The following is a 17,162-nucleotide window of genomic DNA, read 5'->3' on the forward strand; positions in this document are numbered from 1 at the left end:
AAAAAAGAAGATGTGGTATGATTGCCAATGAGACAACCATCCACAAAAGACCAAAATGACACAGACATTAACAACTATAGGTCACAGTACAGCCTTCAACAATGAGCAAAGCCCATACTGCATAGTCAGCTATAAACTGTTACATATGGGCATTTCAGACTTCCTCCAGTTTGCAGATACTTTGTGAATTTTCTATATGTTAAATTCAGTTAATATTTCCATCACACCTTTTCTCATCTAGTCCAAGGGTTGAAGTCATAAAACTTTGCTCAGAGCTCGGAGAACACAAATCATGCTCAAAACACCAAATCCTGAATTTTGATTGGTTGGTTCTTGAGTCTGAGTACAAAAATCATGCTCAAAAGTTTTATGACCGCAAGGCCAGATTAGAATTATTACACATTTGGTCAGTAGCTCGACAGAAGTACGTTGTGCAGTGGATACACTTTCAGATCTGTCAGACACTTCCAGGTGCAGTAGTTTCTCACTGTTAAGACCCACTGGTGGCTTTCAGTTGTTTTCTGCTGTTTTGTGGGGATGTTGTCTCTTTGACACATTCCCCATTTCTATTCTCAATTTGATCTCGTATTAGTTTGAATATAACCTTAATTATTTGTTAACATTGGATATAATTTTTTTCTCTAGGCAAGTACCAGCCAAACTATGGTTCCATTGAATGTATTGATTGTCCAAGTGGTTTTTACTGCATGTTAAACTCCAGTGATCCCGAGCCATGTTCACCATTCTCATACTGTCCTAATGGAACAATCAATCCAATACAATGTCCAGACGGTCAATATACAGACAACTCTACAACAGGATTAGAAAGAGCAGATGATTGTCCTTATTGTCCAGCAGGTAATTGTTACTTTCAAATATTGGGGGAGAAGTGTTGCAGGATATCATGCCAGTGCCAATCAGCCTTTGCAAGTTTAAAAGAGATTAAAGAAGTCAAAAATTGTTTGAAACCATGCTTGACGTTATTTTTTATTATAATAAATGTACAGATACTTTAGATGTTGTTTCTCTTTATGATATGATAACATATTTTTATTTATGCATAAAGAATGACAACCATGTTGCTTCTAATGGTCATAGCAAAGAGTTCCACTTTTGATTGATTGTAAGGATTAATTTTTGTTCATATTTTTTCTTATTTTTCTAGGAAAGTATTGTACAGGAGGCCAAATCACAGGTCCTTGTGCTGCAGGTTACTTCTGTCTGGCTAATATGACTATACCAAACCCTGACAACTCCCTCCGCCCTGATGGTGGCCTCTGTCCATATGGATACTACTGCCCTGAAGGTAGGTTTAACATTAGTTAGACAACTTTAAAATCTTATATTAAGGTATTATGAAAATATCCATTCTAACAACGACCCCCTGACCTGATGGTGGTGTCTGTCCCTTTGGATATTAATGCCCTGAAGGTGGATATTACTTTGGTAAAACAATTACTTTTATTTAATTAACATATCAAATTCTATCCTTACAACTCCCCCCTAACTTGATAATGGTTTCTGCCTCTGGATATTACTACCTGATGATAGGGGAAATTTTCTAAGCCTTAAACTTCTATCAGGTGTTCTTTTAGCATAGTAAAACCTCTAAGCCAAAATTTATGATACATTTGTTATAGATAATATTTAGAATAAATGTGTTATTTTAAAGTGCAACTGAAAAATGAATTATGAAATTAGGTTTGATTGTTTGCCTTGAATCAATGCATAAATGTTTAATTATTACTGAAACATTCTGAAATAAGCAATGTCCAAACTTTAGTTTATTTTGTAAAAATACTTAAAAACTGTTGAATTGTAATTTATTTACAGGAACACCAGATAAGCTGACTTGTCCAGATGGAAAATTCATTGCCATAGAGGGCGCCAACAGTTCTGCCGATTGTAACGAATGTCCGGGAGGTAGAGTGTGTGCACATAACTCCACATTGTCAGAACCGTGTTACAGTGGGTATTATTGTCCCTTCGGATTTGCCAATCCTATCCCATGTCCAGTGGAGACATACAATGACCTTCAGGAGGCAGACGACCTTGCCTGGTGTAAACTTTGCCCGTCTGGATACAGGTGTAATGAAACAGGAATAGCAGACTATACAATATATCCGTGTCCTGTTGGAACCTATTGTCCTAATGGATCTTTGGATATATTACCATGTCCGGTTGGTACCTACAGGTAAGTTTTCTCTCAGTATGGGTAGCTCTTCAATAAAACTAGAATAGAAACCAGGTCCTGTTGGAACCTATTGTCCAAATGGTTCCCTGGATATAATACCATGTCCTGTTGGTACCTACAGGTAAGTTTTCTCTCAGTATGGGTAACAGTGCAATTTTGTATTTGATTTATTTTATTTTGTCGATCCAGATGTCATTGAAACTTGAAATTTTTTATTGTAATATATTTTTTGGCAATTTTGGAAAAGATATTTTATGTTTTTATTCCCAATTTAAATTGTACCTATTGATAGTACTATTATACTATGTTTATGTTATATTTCAATATCCAATAAAGATATAAAAAATATAATGATGGGGTGCTAAAATTTAACTAATAGAGAATAAAGTGCAACATTGGCCAACAACTGCAAAAAAGAATAGTGAAAATGACCTTTTAGTACACTTTCTAATATCAAACTTGTTATTATTCTTTTTATAGAGATACAATAGCAGCAGGTAATATATCAGATTGCCATCTATGTCCTGCTGGTAACAGATGTCCAAATGAGAGCATGACTTACTCAGGAATACAGTGTGACGAGGGATACCATTGTCCAGATGGCGCTCAGATCCAAGTCCTTTGTGCGGCAGGATATTACTGTAACTTCTCTATGGCCCAGGTACCATGTCCACCAGGGTATTACTGCCCTAACGGAACAGCCTATCCAATACCATGCCCACAAGGTCATTACTGTGGAAAACTGGATAGTTGTAATGTGTCTGATGCAGGTAAGGTTTTATTATTTGGATTGCATAAGATATTTCAGCCAAACCATTAATAAAATTGAGAATGGAAAAAGGGAATGTGTCAAAGAGACAACAATGTCTTTTTATGTGAAAAAATATCTATTTGAATACCAGATACTTAAAGTTTATCTATATTGGAAGATTCTTTGGGGGAAATTGCATAAAATGCTATCAAAACCCTTATGTTGCTTGCTTAATAACAGTTTCTGCCAAGTTTCATCTTTAACGTCAGTAAAATCAGAATAGGGAAATGAGATAAACAATTTTAGATTATTTCATGCCCATGTCAAGGAATTAGTTTATGATATTCACTGTGTAATTTAAGTCACAAAATATGAATATTTATGTGTCCAGTCACACTATGTGACTGAGTTTCTTGAAAAAATAATAAGCCACATGACCATTTTTTTTCCAGGTGCCATTGAACCTGTTATGTGTCCCCTTGGTTACAAGGAATATGATGGATCTCCAAGAGCCACTTTCGAGGACACATGTGAACCATGTAAACCAGGAACATTTGGAGCGCACACGAGTAGAGCAGTATGTGAAGCGTGTCGAGCAGGAGTAGTATGTCTGGCAATGGCAACAACGGATCAACCTGTGGCAAATGCCAGTTCTATAGCGGAAATATTTGGACCGAATGCTACAAACTCTTACCTATGTCCAGCAGGCAAGATTATATACTGTGGATTCATTATTATTCGTTGGATACCAATTTTTCGTGGGTTTCGTGGGAACAGTTGAACCACGAAATTAAATGTTCAACAAATGACAAATTTTCAATAGGCTGGTATGCAGACTTCGGCAAAACCACGAAATCAAATATCCACGAACATGCAAGTTTTCCTCAATCCACGAAAATTGGTACCCACGAAAATAAATGAATCCACAGTATTAGTTTTTTTTAACAGTCATATTTGAAATTTGATTTATTTTTAAAACCGTTTCAGATAAAAAAAAAAATCAAAAAATCTATTGCATGCTTATCAAGTCAGTAAAAGTACGTTAAACTGTATTTGACCTATTAAAAATCCCACATGCAAGTTTCAATATGAGCATATTTATTGGTAATTGTTTGGAAAGAAATATGGCTGATGTCAATGGTATCATTATGACTATAAGATGAAAAAAATAATGAGAGCACTTTTCCTATGCCTTAATAACTTTCATACAGGGAGAATTTTACATGATGAATTAATAAACCTGTTCCTTTCTTGTCCACTATAAATTCAGATTTGACAATAGAAGTCTTTTTTGTTTTACTTGTCTAAAATTGTGACTGAAGCTAGTTTAATGTTTTAATGAAGATTTTCTAAACAGCTGACTTTTTGATCCCCCAGATTTGATTCTGTTGGATATGGTAGTTTTTAGTTGTTGCAATTTTAGAATTTTTTTAATTCTTGTTATAAATGTACTAACTATGATACTTATTCTTGTTTACAGGATATTACTGTCCACAAAACAGTTCTTCTCCCACACCGTGCCCCGCAGGACGTTACAATGCATACAGTCAAGGAAAGAGTATAAATGACTGTGAACTTTGCCCTGTCAATCATTTTAACAAATGGGAGGCACAAGAAGGGTGTTATTTCTGTGGAGGCCAGGCCTTCCAATCTGAGAGAGGACAAACAACATGTGATTGTACAGGATCTGGACGAGATTTCCAGGTAATTTGCTCAAACATATCAAAAATGTTACTCTACCAGGACATACCTGCCAACTGTCACTATTTGCGGGGGATTTCCCCCATGGAGGCTCCCAAATTGAAATTTTGAAAGCAATTTTGTCCACAATTTAAACAAAACAATTAATTTTACAATGACTTTTGGCTTATAAAAGTATGAAGAAGCCAAAAAACAACATTTTAATGTATTTGAAAGCAATTTTGTCAACAATTTAAACAAAACAATTAATTTTACAATGACTTTTGGTTTATAAAAGTATGAAGAAGCCAAAAAACAACATTTTAATGTATTTGCAGGCCCCCTTGAAGGTTTTTGTAGAACTATGACAGTCATCTTGCCCGCAAAACCCCCATGCATTTTGAAAAGTTGGCAGGTATGCCAGGAGAATTATAATGTTATATCAGTTATAGTATTTTATTGTGAAATGTTTAGTCTTAATAAATACATGTTTTAATACAGCAAATTAAGGAACTATTATGATTGTAGTTATTTTTCTGTGAAAGTCCCTGTTACAATTTTGCAATACTAAAAACTTTGCAATAGTTTCTGAATTTACAGAAATTTAGAATAACATATACATGTATATGAAACTGTTCAATGTTGTTGTATACCATTTGGTTGTAAATTTAAGATAAAATTGATATAAGAATGATGGACCTTTTCCATGTTTTTGCCAAATTTTTAATGATGAAAAATATTATGATGTTGTAATCTTGTCTGAAGGACACAATGTATTCCATAGGTTCTTTCAGTGCTTTGATTTTATTTTAACAGGAGAGTGATAGAACTTGTCCATGTGGTGCAGGATTTATTGAGAATACAGATATAATAGATTGTACAAAGAAAGTATATGACCTTTGTTTGTCGGGAACAACAAGAGCACAGAATGGCGAGTGTCTAACCGACGGAGAATGGGAGGACTACTGTAGTAATTATGTAAGGAGAAGGAGCTTACATTGAATTTATAGTTTAATCACAGTATCTTGTTGGTTAAAAGTCCACACAGAGTCAGTGTCATTGTTGTCAAATGTTTATTAATTTCAACATCACTCACAGTAGACAAGTTATTAAGGTAGCTTGTCCTGAATATGCATGAAATATTTGTCACTTGGTGTTAAACAAACAACAATCAATCAGATGTTCTTTACCAATGTTAAGTACTGTCTCTAGTCTTAAACAGGAACAAGGTTAACAACAGAGATACAATGCTTCTTTGATCTTTTTAAACGATCATTTCACTTAAAATTTATATGGGAGGGTAGGAAAGGACTTTCAAAATATCCCTACAACCAAGATAATTTTGCATAATGGTAATACTGAAAAAAGACCCATTACCCATATTCAATATATTAACTTTCCTTCCTACCCTCCCACATTCACTTTAATGGAATAGCCCTAATGCTTTCAGAATGATATAACCATTAATTTTTGACATGCATATTTTCTTTTTTTAGTTAATTTTTTACATTTTTTTCTCCAGGTGTGTGACACTTATGTTGGATATGATCGTTACATTGGAGTGTGTCTATGTCAGTCAGATTACTTGGAGGATGTTTGTAACCTAGAATGTAGAATAGCCCAGCGTGATAGAATTGGTCTGGTCTGTGCCGAACCTCCGTTAGAAGTACACGTTGTGATAAGACATGCAAATGATTCAGTTTCTGTAAGTTTAATGGCATTATACCGTATAGCAGGTTATTTTCGCGGGTGTAAAATTTCGCGATTTTCATTGAATAAGGTATACAAAATAATTTGGCGGTTATTATTTTGACGGATTAAAATCTTTTATCAATACCTTTGTATGGACACTTTTAGTTTGGTGGAATTTATTTTGGTGAGTTTGTTCTATCCACGAAAATAAGCGAAAATTTACACCCTGCGAAAATAACCCGCTATACAGTATTGCATACTATTTAGATCAGTATAAAACATAGTTTTCAAACAATGATTAGGAATACAGATAAGAATTCGGGTTTATCTTCACAAAAAAGATGCAACTGCTGCAGTAGAGAGAGCATTCATCCTAATGTTTTTAAATTTTTAAATTAGTTTCCCTTCTCTAACTCTCAGTTTGCCTCATCCAATTGTTATGATTCTTTGATACTACACATTATTTACTTATTACTGTAAAACACAGATGAAGTTATAATTTGGGTGGCATCACTTTTACAATTGTGGAGTTATCTCCCTTTATAACTCTATACGTAATGGGGGATATAATCTGTGTCCTGTTGACACATTCTCCATTTATTTTGTGATTATTTTAATAACTAATATAGTATATTTTTAATTCTTAAGCAAAACAAGATCATGTTAAGGGCATACGATACAGTTACAGGGGAGGTAATGACGTTGCTAACGTAAAATGTTATTTTCGCGACGTCAAACTGTGACATATCGGGAAAAGATGCATTTTTGGACTGATTTTCATCATTCAAACTGATTTAATTTGAAAACGAGTTCATGGACCCCTATTTTTCAAAACAGCAATTTGTTTCATTTTGCAGGGAGATTATGTGATCCAAATTTTATTAAACTGTAAATAGAGGATTATTTTTAATTTTGATAAACATGCAACAAAAAATGACGTAGTTTCCTCAATTCCTGAGCATTTGATAAATATGAGTTATTTCTGAATAAAAAATGAATATTTTTTTAGGATACTTATAAAATAAAGAAATTACTGATTATTTAACAAAAAACAATTTGTGTTTATCTTTTATAACAAAAAAGTTATGTCTATCTTTCGAAAAAGAAATTACGGCCACAAATCTGAATTTTGAGCTAATATACAAAATTTTGACCTCATTTTACTCAAAAAGTAGCAGATGAAGGTATATTTATTATTACATATTTGATTTAATTAGGTAAAAAATAGCCTATATGCAAATTTTCACGAACTTGTAAATACAGCATCAAAACTCAATTGTATGCCCTTAATTGATATTTAAACATTGCTAATTTGTCATGTTATATACCATATTATAAAATTTGGATGACCACCTTCATGTCTTTTGAACTTCTGTTTAACTTTCCAGCATGAAATAACATCAGACAACATGCTATCCTCCATCAATTCCCGAGAGGCCATTACTCAGGACCAGTGTAGCTTGTTAGATGGTACAGAAAACACAATACATTTAGTTGAATCGGGTCCATCAGGATTTCTGGGCGTGTACAATCCCACAACTAGTGATGTTGTCTCCCTTTTCACAAATAATGTCAAGGACTCATCAATTACCTACAATGCATCAGTAGATAGTAACCAATATACTGGAAGGCGTCGTCTACTGGCTACATCATCTCTGGCAAATTCTACATTTACTGGAATAGCTAACCCAGTCACATGTTTGGAGTATGGTGAAATAATGGCATGGGCAGTTAGTAACTCGTATTACCCAGTTTATGACATGTAAGTACTATATCATCTGCTTGGAGTCTAGATAAAGGGTCTAAGCTTAAAATGTTGATCTTCCAGAATATTTGTATCATACTTTCTGTCATTATGCTATACATTGTGATACTTTTTTACATTCGTTTCTCATTCAATTTCCTGTATATATACCAAATACTTATGTATTCTTTATAAACAACATGGATGTATATATAATTTTTATTACGTTTTTCTAAAAATTAAATTCCAAGAATAAAACTTCATGTGATATAAGGAGAAAAAGATGTTGTGTGATTACCAATAAGACAACTTTCCACAGACGATCAAATGACACTGAATCTAACAACTATAGGTCACTGCAACAATGAGCAAAACCAATACCAAATAGTAAGCTATAAAAGACAAGGAAATTACAAATGTAGAACAATTCAAAAAAGAAAACTAACTGCCTAAATTATGTTTAAAATATTAAAAAAAACAAAAAACAAATATGATGTACAGCAACATCTGACAATCACTGAATTACTGGCTCCTGACTTGAACAGGCATTCAGTATTCTTTACTGTGCAATATTTTTACCCATTCATTGCTTATCAACTTCCTGTTTTCTGTATACTCAAACAGGGGTATATGTAATGATCAGGGGTATATAGTTTTGCTAATAGTTCAACTATTCTCTTTCAGAAACAACCTGTTCAACACAAATGGTAACTTTGATTATGGTGGCTTTAGACTGTTAGTGGAGAGTATGGTTCAGTCCACCTCATCAGCCACTCTCTTCTTCTACCAGTTCAATGACCCTGGTGTATATGTCTTCTATGTCAGCAATGATGTCAACAAGAAAATGGTAAGTAAATATGTTATATATCTGTGATTTGGGTACCATTTTGGGGTATCAATTTTCTATACCTGCCAACATTTGTTAATGCCCATAGGGGTTTTGTGTGCATGATAGTTCTTATTATCCTAAAAAACCTTACAGGGGATCTTTAAATGTATATTTTAATGATGTTTTTGTGTTGCTTCTTCATTCTTTTACAATCCTATAGCTATGGTAAATTTTATTGGTTTGTTTTGAATTGTGAACAAACTGCTCTTTCAAAATTTCCTTTTCATGGGAAATCCACCTAAAAATAGTGAGAATCTGCAGGTGTCATTTTTCCTGGATTTTATTGGTATAACCATACCCGTAGCCAAGGGGGTTTCAGCAGGTTCGGACAAACCCCCCTTGAAAACAAATAAGCACTGTTAAAGTCAATGTTCTGTTCGAATTGTGACTGTCAAGTCGAGTTTGTGAACCCCCCTTGGAAATTCCTGGCTACAGGCCTGATAACTCTTCAGCATAAGACAAGCTTCACAGCTTTATATACCAAGCTCCGAATTCCTCTCTAGACTAGTTGTGAATGTATTTTATAGAGATATTTAAAGATTTGGTGTCCATGTAAGTTTTATAATGGATAAAAAAGAAATAAAGATATAACTTAGTTTAAACGTATCAGCAATATTACAGAAGTATGAATTAAAAGTTGAATTAGCTTTTCATAAAAGGTACTTATTTTTTTTTTTAATTTCTTCCAGTACATTCGTGTAATGGCCCAGAACTCAGTGTGTTCTGAAGACGGACCTTTCTTCCCACCAACATCCCGATACTTTGTACAGAACGGTATTGGACTGGCTTCTGACATCCTCCAAGCTCCAGACTGGGCTATCATCTTCATCATCCTAGGAGCTGCTCTGTTAGCCATGGTTATAATGCTGATTGCATTGGTAAGTGGAAAACCAAAAGGTTTAAACTGTTGGTATTGGTAGGTCTATAACTGACAGGTATAAATCTGTTAGCCATGGTTATAATGTTGATTGCCTTGGTAGGTATACAACCAAAATGTAAGGATCTGTTAGTGCATTGTTTGGTATATAACCAAAAGGTATTAATCTGTTAGCCATAGATATAGGAAGATGTGGTGTGAGTGCCAATGAGACAACTCTCCATCCAAATAACAATTTAAAAAATAAACCAGTACAGCCTTCAACACAGAGCCTTGGCTCACACCGAACAACAAGCTATAAAGGGCCCCAAAATTACTAGTGTAAAACCATTCAAACGGGAAAACCAAGGGTCTAATCTATATAAACAAACGAGAAACGAGAAACATGTATATATTACATAAACAAACGACAACTACTGTACATCAGATTCCTGACTTAGGACAGGTGCAAACATTTGCAGCGGGATTAAACGTTTTAATGGATCCAAACCTTCTCCCTTTTTCTCAAACAATAGCATAACATCAAAAAATAGAAAAACACACGATAAAATATCAATTGGCAGACTTAACTCAATCAAAAAACGTATGATTACACAATGAACGAATAAATTTGATCTGCGATATCTGAATACAAATGCATAGTAAATTAAATATTAGAGACAAACATTCATGACCAAAAAGCTAACAAACAAATTCAAACAAAGCCATGGCAGGACATCACTGAGAAATATTTAACCAATCAATATTCACTTTAGAAAAAAAAACGGTTTTAAAAAAATAATTATAATCTTGAAGTTTATACAAATGTAGTAAGAATAAGTGAAAAATTGAAGATATTACAAATAATCAAAGCTAGTGTACAGACAAGATCCATATAAATAAAAAATAACAAAAAAGCATTATAAACAGTATCAACAGGTCGAATTAACAAGAAAATACGATTTGAGAGTACTCGCAGTTACTGACAGCTAGTTAAAAGCCAAAACCAATTAATAATTAAAAATCATGCATCAGAGACTAAAATCAACTAAAACACATCCTAGGGATTTAGTATTTTAACATCATTAATAGTCAAAGGAGACATGACTTGTGCAATGCCAAAAATAAACATGGTTATAATGTTGATTACATTGGTAGGTATAAAACCAAGACTGTTGAATTATGGGGTTGATGAATAGAAGAGGTTTGATGCTCACTTTTCGACTTTTTCTTATCATTTCATTAGCCTTCTAGCCCTTTCCTTAGAAATGCCAAGCTGCCTTAAATGGTTAAATATTTTTTTTTCAAATTTAAATCTCAAATCTGATGAAATGTAGAGATTCTTGTCTTCTTACTATTTCACATTTATTTCTGCTTATAAATTTTGATTTAAAAAAAAAAAGTCATGTTTAATTTTCCTGCCAACGTTTTTTCCTCAAAATATTCAAGCTATTTTAACAATTCTTATTATTTCCAGGTGTTGTTCCGTAAATATGGTTGGACAAAGACATCATACTTGTTCCCATTCTACCGAGCAAGAACCAGGAAGTATAACTTTGACGATTATTCCAGTAAAGGATCCACCGTACATCCTGCTAGAAAATTCCACAGGAACATGGAGGCAGCTGCTCTTCGTAGAGATAATCCAGATGATAATAGACTTGCTATACTGGATGGTAAGGCTGGCAGTTATTATATAAGGTGTCTGGGTGGGGTTTACAAAATAAAGAATAATGGTTGAAATAAAAGGAATGGAGGATAATAGACAAACATAAACATAGTGAAAAATGGCATCAAACATAAGTAGAGTTATGCAGATATTCCTTTGTTTACACTCTTCTCCAATTTGGTATCAGGCCTAGTATATGCATGGTATATGGTGGAATAAATTGTCAGATTCATTCACCAACAGCTCCTGTCTACTAAATACTATATATGACTACAAATTTTGGCAAATGAAAGAAAATAAAAAAAATCTCTGAAATACTGCTTTTTGAAATGAAGCTTCTTTTGAGCTTGCTATTCCTTGTGAAATTTTTTCACATCCCTTTCTAATTAAATTCCTGTTGTAAATACTTATAGAGGGATATGGGGGGATCATTGATGACCAATAGCTGACAGTTCAACTTGTACAACATATACAACAGTGTTTTCAGTGTTTTCAGTGTCTGTAATTTAATGGCATTTTATTTTCAATTCCAGCCAATGCCGTTGAAGTGAAGAGTGATGACTTCTGGGACTATGACAGACAATGTGACTTAGAGGCATTCAACACAAAAACTCTATATGACACACTGTCTAAACAATCTAACAAGGTCACACAGACGATCGGTAGACAGAAAGATGAGGTTTGTAAAGTTACAGTTCAGTAGGAAAATAAAACTTACAATGCTGACATTTTAAAGGGTTTTAGTAAAAAAATGTTGAATTAATTATTGGAGAACTTTAGAGTCTGTCAAGGGATAAAGTGACATGTATTTCTGCTGATTGTAATTTTTAGAATGAGCCTGGAAAAATTCTGCGCTGCAAATAAAAATGGGTTCATATAGAATATAAATATTGCATTTACATCATTCGACTTGATCAGAAGCACGTAATATTTGCTATCGGACATTAAATACCAATCAATTGTCTTTAATAAAAAAAATATTATTGCAATTTAATAAATTTGATGAAAATGATAATACTAATTTTAAACATCAATATGATTTTAGGTCAAAAACATGTATCAAAGAGTAGCCAATCAAAATGAGTCTTTGAAAGGACTCTGGGCAGCCAAGATGAATTTGAAAGGACCTGGTGTATTGGCTACAGATGGTGACATTGAAGTGTATGATGAAAAGTTGAGAGCTCTAGAAAATGAACTTGAGAGAAGGAAGGATGTAGGAAGACAGTTTGAAGAAATCCTCATCAGACAGAAAGAATTAATGACAGATGATGAAACATGCAGAGAAAAACATCAGGTATGGTCAAACTCTGTAGTACACAGATATAAAAAGATGTGGTATGATTGCCAATGAGACAACTCTCCATCCAAGTGAAGTCACATCAGGTATGGTCAAACTCTGTATCACACAGATATAAAAAGATGTGGTATGATTGTCAATGAGACAACATCAGGTATGGTCAATTCTGTACTACATGTTCCTTTAAAGAAAATGGTGTAAATAGTAGGATGTGAGGCTTGCTTCCTAAAATTTCTTTGATTTTCTATAAAATTTATAGCAAATGTTTGGTCACTACTGTAAAGTTTAGAAATTTCTGCTTGCTTTTATTATTGCAATTCCGACATGACAGACATAAATGTTGAAATAATTATCTAGATTACAGGAAATGCTGTGTATTAATATATGTGTCTGAATTGGAGTTCTTAGTTTTGCCATTCTCACCCAGTCCCATTATTCCCAATAATAAAAACAATGCAATGATTTCAGAATTTACAGATTGACAGGTTGTCTGCTACTGTTAATTTGGAAATTTTAGTATGCATTTATTACTGTGATTGTTGAACACATTTTTAAAAATGAGAGATTAGTTGTGATTTTAGGAAATGCTGCAAAGAAATATTGCTATAAAATTTGTTCATGCAAATTTTTATTTTTACAAACCTAATTTATAACAATTTACAATAACTAAAATAACAAAAATTTCTGAATTTTATGAAGTATTGGTAAGTTGGACACAAAATGAAAGAGCATGTTGTTAAATTTCAGGTTGAATACCAAGCCTCACTCAGAGAAGCAGTGAGAACTTTACAGGAGCATGTTAAACACATACAGGAAGGAGGACTAAATAAAGATGGAGACATCGACTTGGAAGCTCACACATCGAATAACTCTCGTGTCACAATGCTAGTATCTAACATGGTGGACGAGAGTAAATCTGAATGTCAGCGTGTTGGAGCATGGGGTATTACAGGAGAAGGAACAGGAGGCCGTCTTGTCAGGGCTGGAAACACCTCACCCATGAAGAGGGACCAACTATTTGGTTAGTATTGAGGGGGGATAGGACCTTTATCGGGACTACGGGATTGGGTGTTTTTAAGCTCGGGATTTCAGAACTGACCCTTTCGGGATCCGGGAATTTTTTTTTCAACTTTCGGGACTTCGGAATTTCGTGTTTTTAAGTCCGGGATTTCGGGATTTCATGTTTTTAAGCCCGGGATTTCGGGATCAGGACCCCTCCTACCCCCTCTCAGTATTGTGGAATAGTTTAAAAATTTGATGATTGAATGTTTTCTGGAATTTACCAGATTTTTTCATTATGGCATAGTTAAAGAGATGTAGTATGATTGCCAATGAGACAATTATCCACCAAAATTCAAATGAAATGTTTGTAATTAATTGAAGTCAACTATACGACCTTCAAAAACGAGAAAAAAAACATATTGTGTGGTTGGCTATAAAAAGCCACACTTTGAAAAATATGAAACAATTCAGTTGAGAACTCATTTGAAAAGTATTGAATTTTTCCTTATTTCCAGTTTTAAACACCTTTTATACTTTTTATTATGCAGTTAATTAGTGACACATTTTGTATCTGATGAATAGATTTTATTTTTGGATAGACAGATCAAAATAAAATTATAATGTGAGCATGGAGTTTATTGTATCATATTTCTATTTAAAGGACCTGATATGAGTGTCAAGGCTACTGATCTTGTTGCCATAGACAACAACACAGGATTGATCAGACCAAAACCAGGAACTAAAATAGTTTTAGCAGACGGCAGTTTAATAGATGTTCCACCCAATCATTTCGTTCATCCACAGACAGGCCATGTTTTACCAATACAAGGAAATGTAGCATACGACCCAGTTACTTCACGCCTTGTGTTTGTTGTAGACTCAGCAACAGGTAAGAGTTACTTCCCATTATATTGTAATCTATTTATGGACTCACTGTAATAAGTTAGATTAATTACACTGTCATACTAACATATTGAAGTGGAGGTATGATATTTGTTACCTGTCGATCATCAATGTGTTGTTGCAAGGATGGGGTCTGAACTTTATTTGGATCCTTCTCAAAAAGGCGACACTTTAAAAAAAAGCCAAAGATTACTGTTTTTTCATTCGTCTCAATCTTTGGGTAATAATAACATTTCTTGTGTACAATTCAAGCTTTGAACAAACATTATTTTTAAGTTTGAACGAGTTCATTAAAACCCAAGGAAGGAAAATATATAGCAATATTTCTCAAATTCAAATGTGTTAATAACTAATTGCTATATTAAAAATTTATTTAGATCTTTTTTATTTTAAACAGGTGAAGCAGCCAGGGCAGATGAACCATTTATACCTTTCGTACCTTTCCCAACCAGAGATGGTCAACCAATCAAAACCAAGCTTAAACCAATGGAGCACAAGAGTGATATGAAATTTGGTGCTCCTATTTCTGATCCTGTGACAGGAATTCATGTACCCATCATGGCTGTTACAATGCACCCCCAGACTGGGGCAATTCTACCAATTGGTTGTACACATGTTGACCCTGTGACTGGTTTACCAACACCAGTAGAAGTTGGATCAGTAATGGTTGATCCTAACTCAGGACAAGCTGTACCTATCTTAGCCGTCTCCTTGGACCCATCTTCAGGTGAGATACAGAATGTTCATATTACTGTCTATTAATTTGTTTTTCGTGTATTACATTGTTTTTACAAAATTTGTTTAAAAGCCTATTAAAAAAAATAATTGCGGATCTCCTTCAACTACGACATCAACAAAAAATGGTACCGTGGAATATATATAAATATAAATATATATATAAATCTAGTTTTACTCAGATTGAAGTTTACAATATGTATATCTTATGATAAGTTTAGATTTTAGCCAATATTATCATAATTGCATAACAATGAAGGAAGCAGACATTTCATCATTTTAACAATGGAATAATTAAGTATGCTGTACTGTCAAAATTATTGTAATTTTTTTCTGTTAATGGAAGTGCTATAGATTTGATTGACATCTTTTAAGGATCATGATAATTATCTAAGAAATAATTCTATCCTGCCATGCTCTATGCTCATTTCAACATGGGTAGGCATTATATTTGTTAATATCTTAATACCAAGCCTTAGCAAGGTATTAAATGTTTACAAATATAATGCCTACCCATGTTAAAATGAGCATAGAGAAAGGCAGGATAGAAATATTTCGATTCTAATAGGATTACTTGAACTTTTTCACTTCAAAATGGACCTATAGTAGACGCTCTGAATGTCGCCATTTTGATTTCATGAAACAAAAACGTTATAGAAAATAAGCAGTTTATCAACAAAAGTAGTACAGAAACATTTAAACTTACTTTTTGAATGTTTTTATTTAATTTCCTAGCGAGCAACACCAACAAAAATGTCCATTTTAATCTCTGGTGTTGTTCAAAATTTATCTGACGTTGCATTTTCAATTGTGACGTCAATCACGTGCAGCCCATGTTCTATTTGAATTAGAAGATGGCTTTGCACCCAAAGCTTAAGAAGAACATCATATTAGAATATCCATTAACTACTGAGAAGGGCCTACTTAAAAACTCTGAGCATCCTTCAAGCATGATCAGAGTTGTCTTGTAAGAATAAATCTATGTGTTTATAAATTTATTAATCTATCTTTATTATTCTGTTCAGGTGATGTTGTACCAGTAGGAGGAGTCAAACAAGGTGACAGAAGACCAATACCCATAATTCCTGGTGACCTCTATGTGGAACCATTGAGTGGCAAGGTCGTTCGAGTCCACAGTGGAATCTTACAAGACACAACTGTCCTGCCTTCATCTGGAGGATTCCAAGCTTTATTAGATTCCAGTGTACTGGCATGTGAAGCAAGAGTTAACGATGTCATGGATCATTACACCAAGGCCGTATTTAACCAAACTGGTACTAACATCAACGTTAGACTGGAAGAGAGTAACATGATGGCTGCCATAGCTGAGCTGGAGAAGGCTAGAGCTCGTATGAAGTCACATCTACTGAGAAATCAACATGATACTGAGAGAAGACTTGAGAGAGCCTCAGTTCTAGCTGTCACAGGAGGCTGCCCAGGTTAGATTTGTTTGAATTGTTTTAATATAAAATTAGGGTGCGATATGATTGCAAATAAGACAACTGTCCAATATACTCCAGATGAAGTTCACATTAGCAAATATAGGGCACTGTATCAATAATTAGCAATATTGCAGTATAGTTAGCTGTAAAAAGGTCCCTGAATAACAAAATTTAAAACAATTCAAGTGAGAAAACTAACAGCGTAATTTATAACATTACATAAGGTGAAAGGACTTGTTGTGGTCCATATGTTAATTGCAATCTGCATAAGAAATCGTGGCAGTTTACATAAAAAAAAAATCTATTTA

General features: G+C 33.8%; 1 protein-coding gene across 1 annotated transcript in view; it reads left to right on the forward strand.

The window, feature by feature from the left end:
- Nucleotides 1-17,162, forward strand: part of LOC134694950 (uncharacterized) — a 142,502-nt gene that overhangs the window by 106,286 nt on the left and 19,054 nt on the right. Inside the window, exons 102-119 of the mRNA XM_063556066.1 lie at nucleotides 646-858; nucleotides 1,166-1,306; nucleotides 1,834-2,194; nucleotides 2,675-2,964; nucleotides 3,398-3,652; nucleotides 4,426-4,649; nucleotides 5,442-5,603; nucleotides 6,148-6,330; nucleotides 7,706-8,079; nucleotides 8,746-8,908; nucleotides 9,640-9,828; nucleotides 11,284-11,482; nucleotides 12,009-12,154; nucleotides 12,521-12,769; nucleotides 13,520-13,793; nucleotides 14,436-14,663; nucleotides 15,075-15,404; nucleotides 16,438-16,851. Coding sequence (XP_063412136.1) covers nucleotides 646-858; nucleotides 1,166-1,306; nucleotides 1,834-2,194; nucleotides 2,675-2,964; nucleotides 3,398-3,652; nucleotides 4,426-4,649; nucleotides 5,442-5,603; nucleotides 6,148-6,330; nucleotides 7,706-8,079; nucleotides 8,746-8,908; nucleotides 9,640-9,828; nucleotides 11,284-11,482; nucleotides 12,009-12,154; nucleotides 12,521-12,769; nucleotides 13,520-13,793; nucleotides 14,436-14,663; nucleotides 15,075-15,404; nucleotides 16,438-16,851 — 4,395 coding nt within the window. The remainder of the gene's footprint in view (nucleotides 1-645; nucleotides 859-1,165; nucleotides 1,307-1,833; nucleotides 2,195-2,674; nucleotides 2,965-3,397; nucleotides 3,653-4,425; nucleotides 4,650-5,441; nucleotides 5,604-6,147; nucleotides 6,331-7,705; nucleotides 8,080-8,745; nucleotides 8,909-9,639; nucleotides 9,829-11,283; nucleotides 11,483-12,008; nucleotides 12,155-12,520; nucleotides 12,770-13,519; nucleotides 13,794-14,435; nucleotides 14,664-15,074; nucleotides 15,405-16,437; nucleotides 16,852-17,162) is intronic.

This window comes from Mytilus trossulus, chromosome 13 (genome assembly GCF_036588685.1).
Source record: "Mytilus trossulus isolate FHL-02 chromosome 13, PNRI_Mtr1.1.1.hap1, whole genome shotgun sequence".
Classification (NCBI taxonomy): Eukaryota; Metazoa; Mollusca; class Bivalvia; order Mytilida; family Mytilidae; genus Mytilus; species Mytilus trossulus.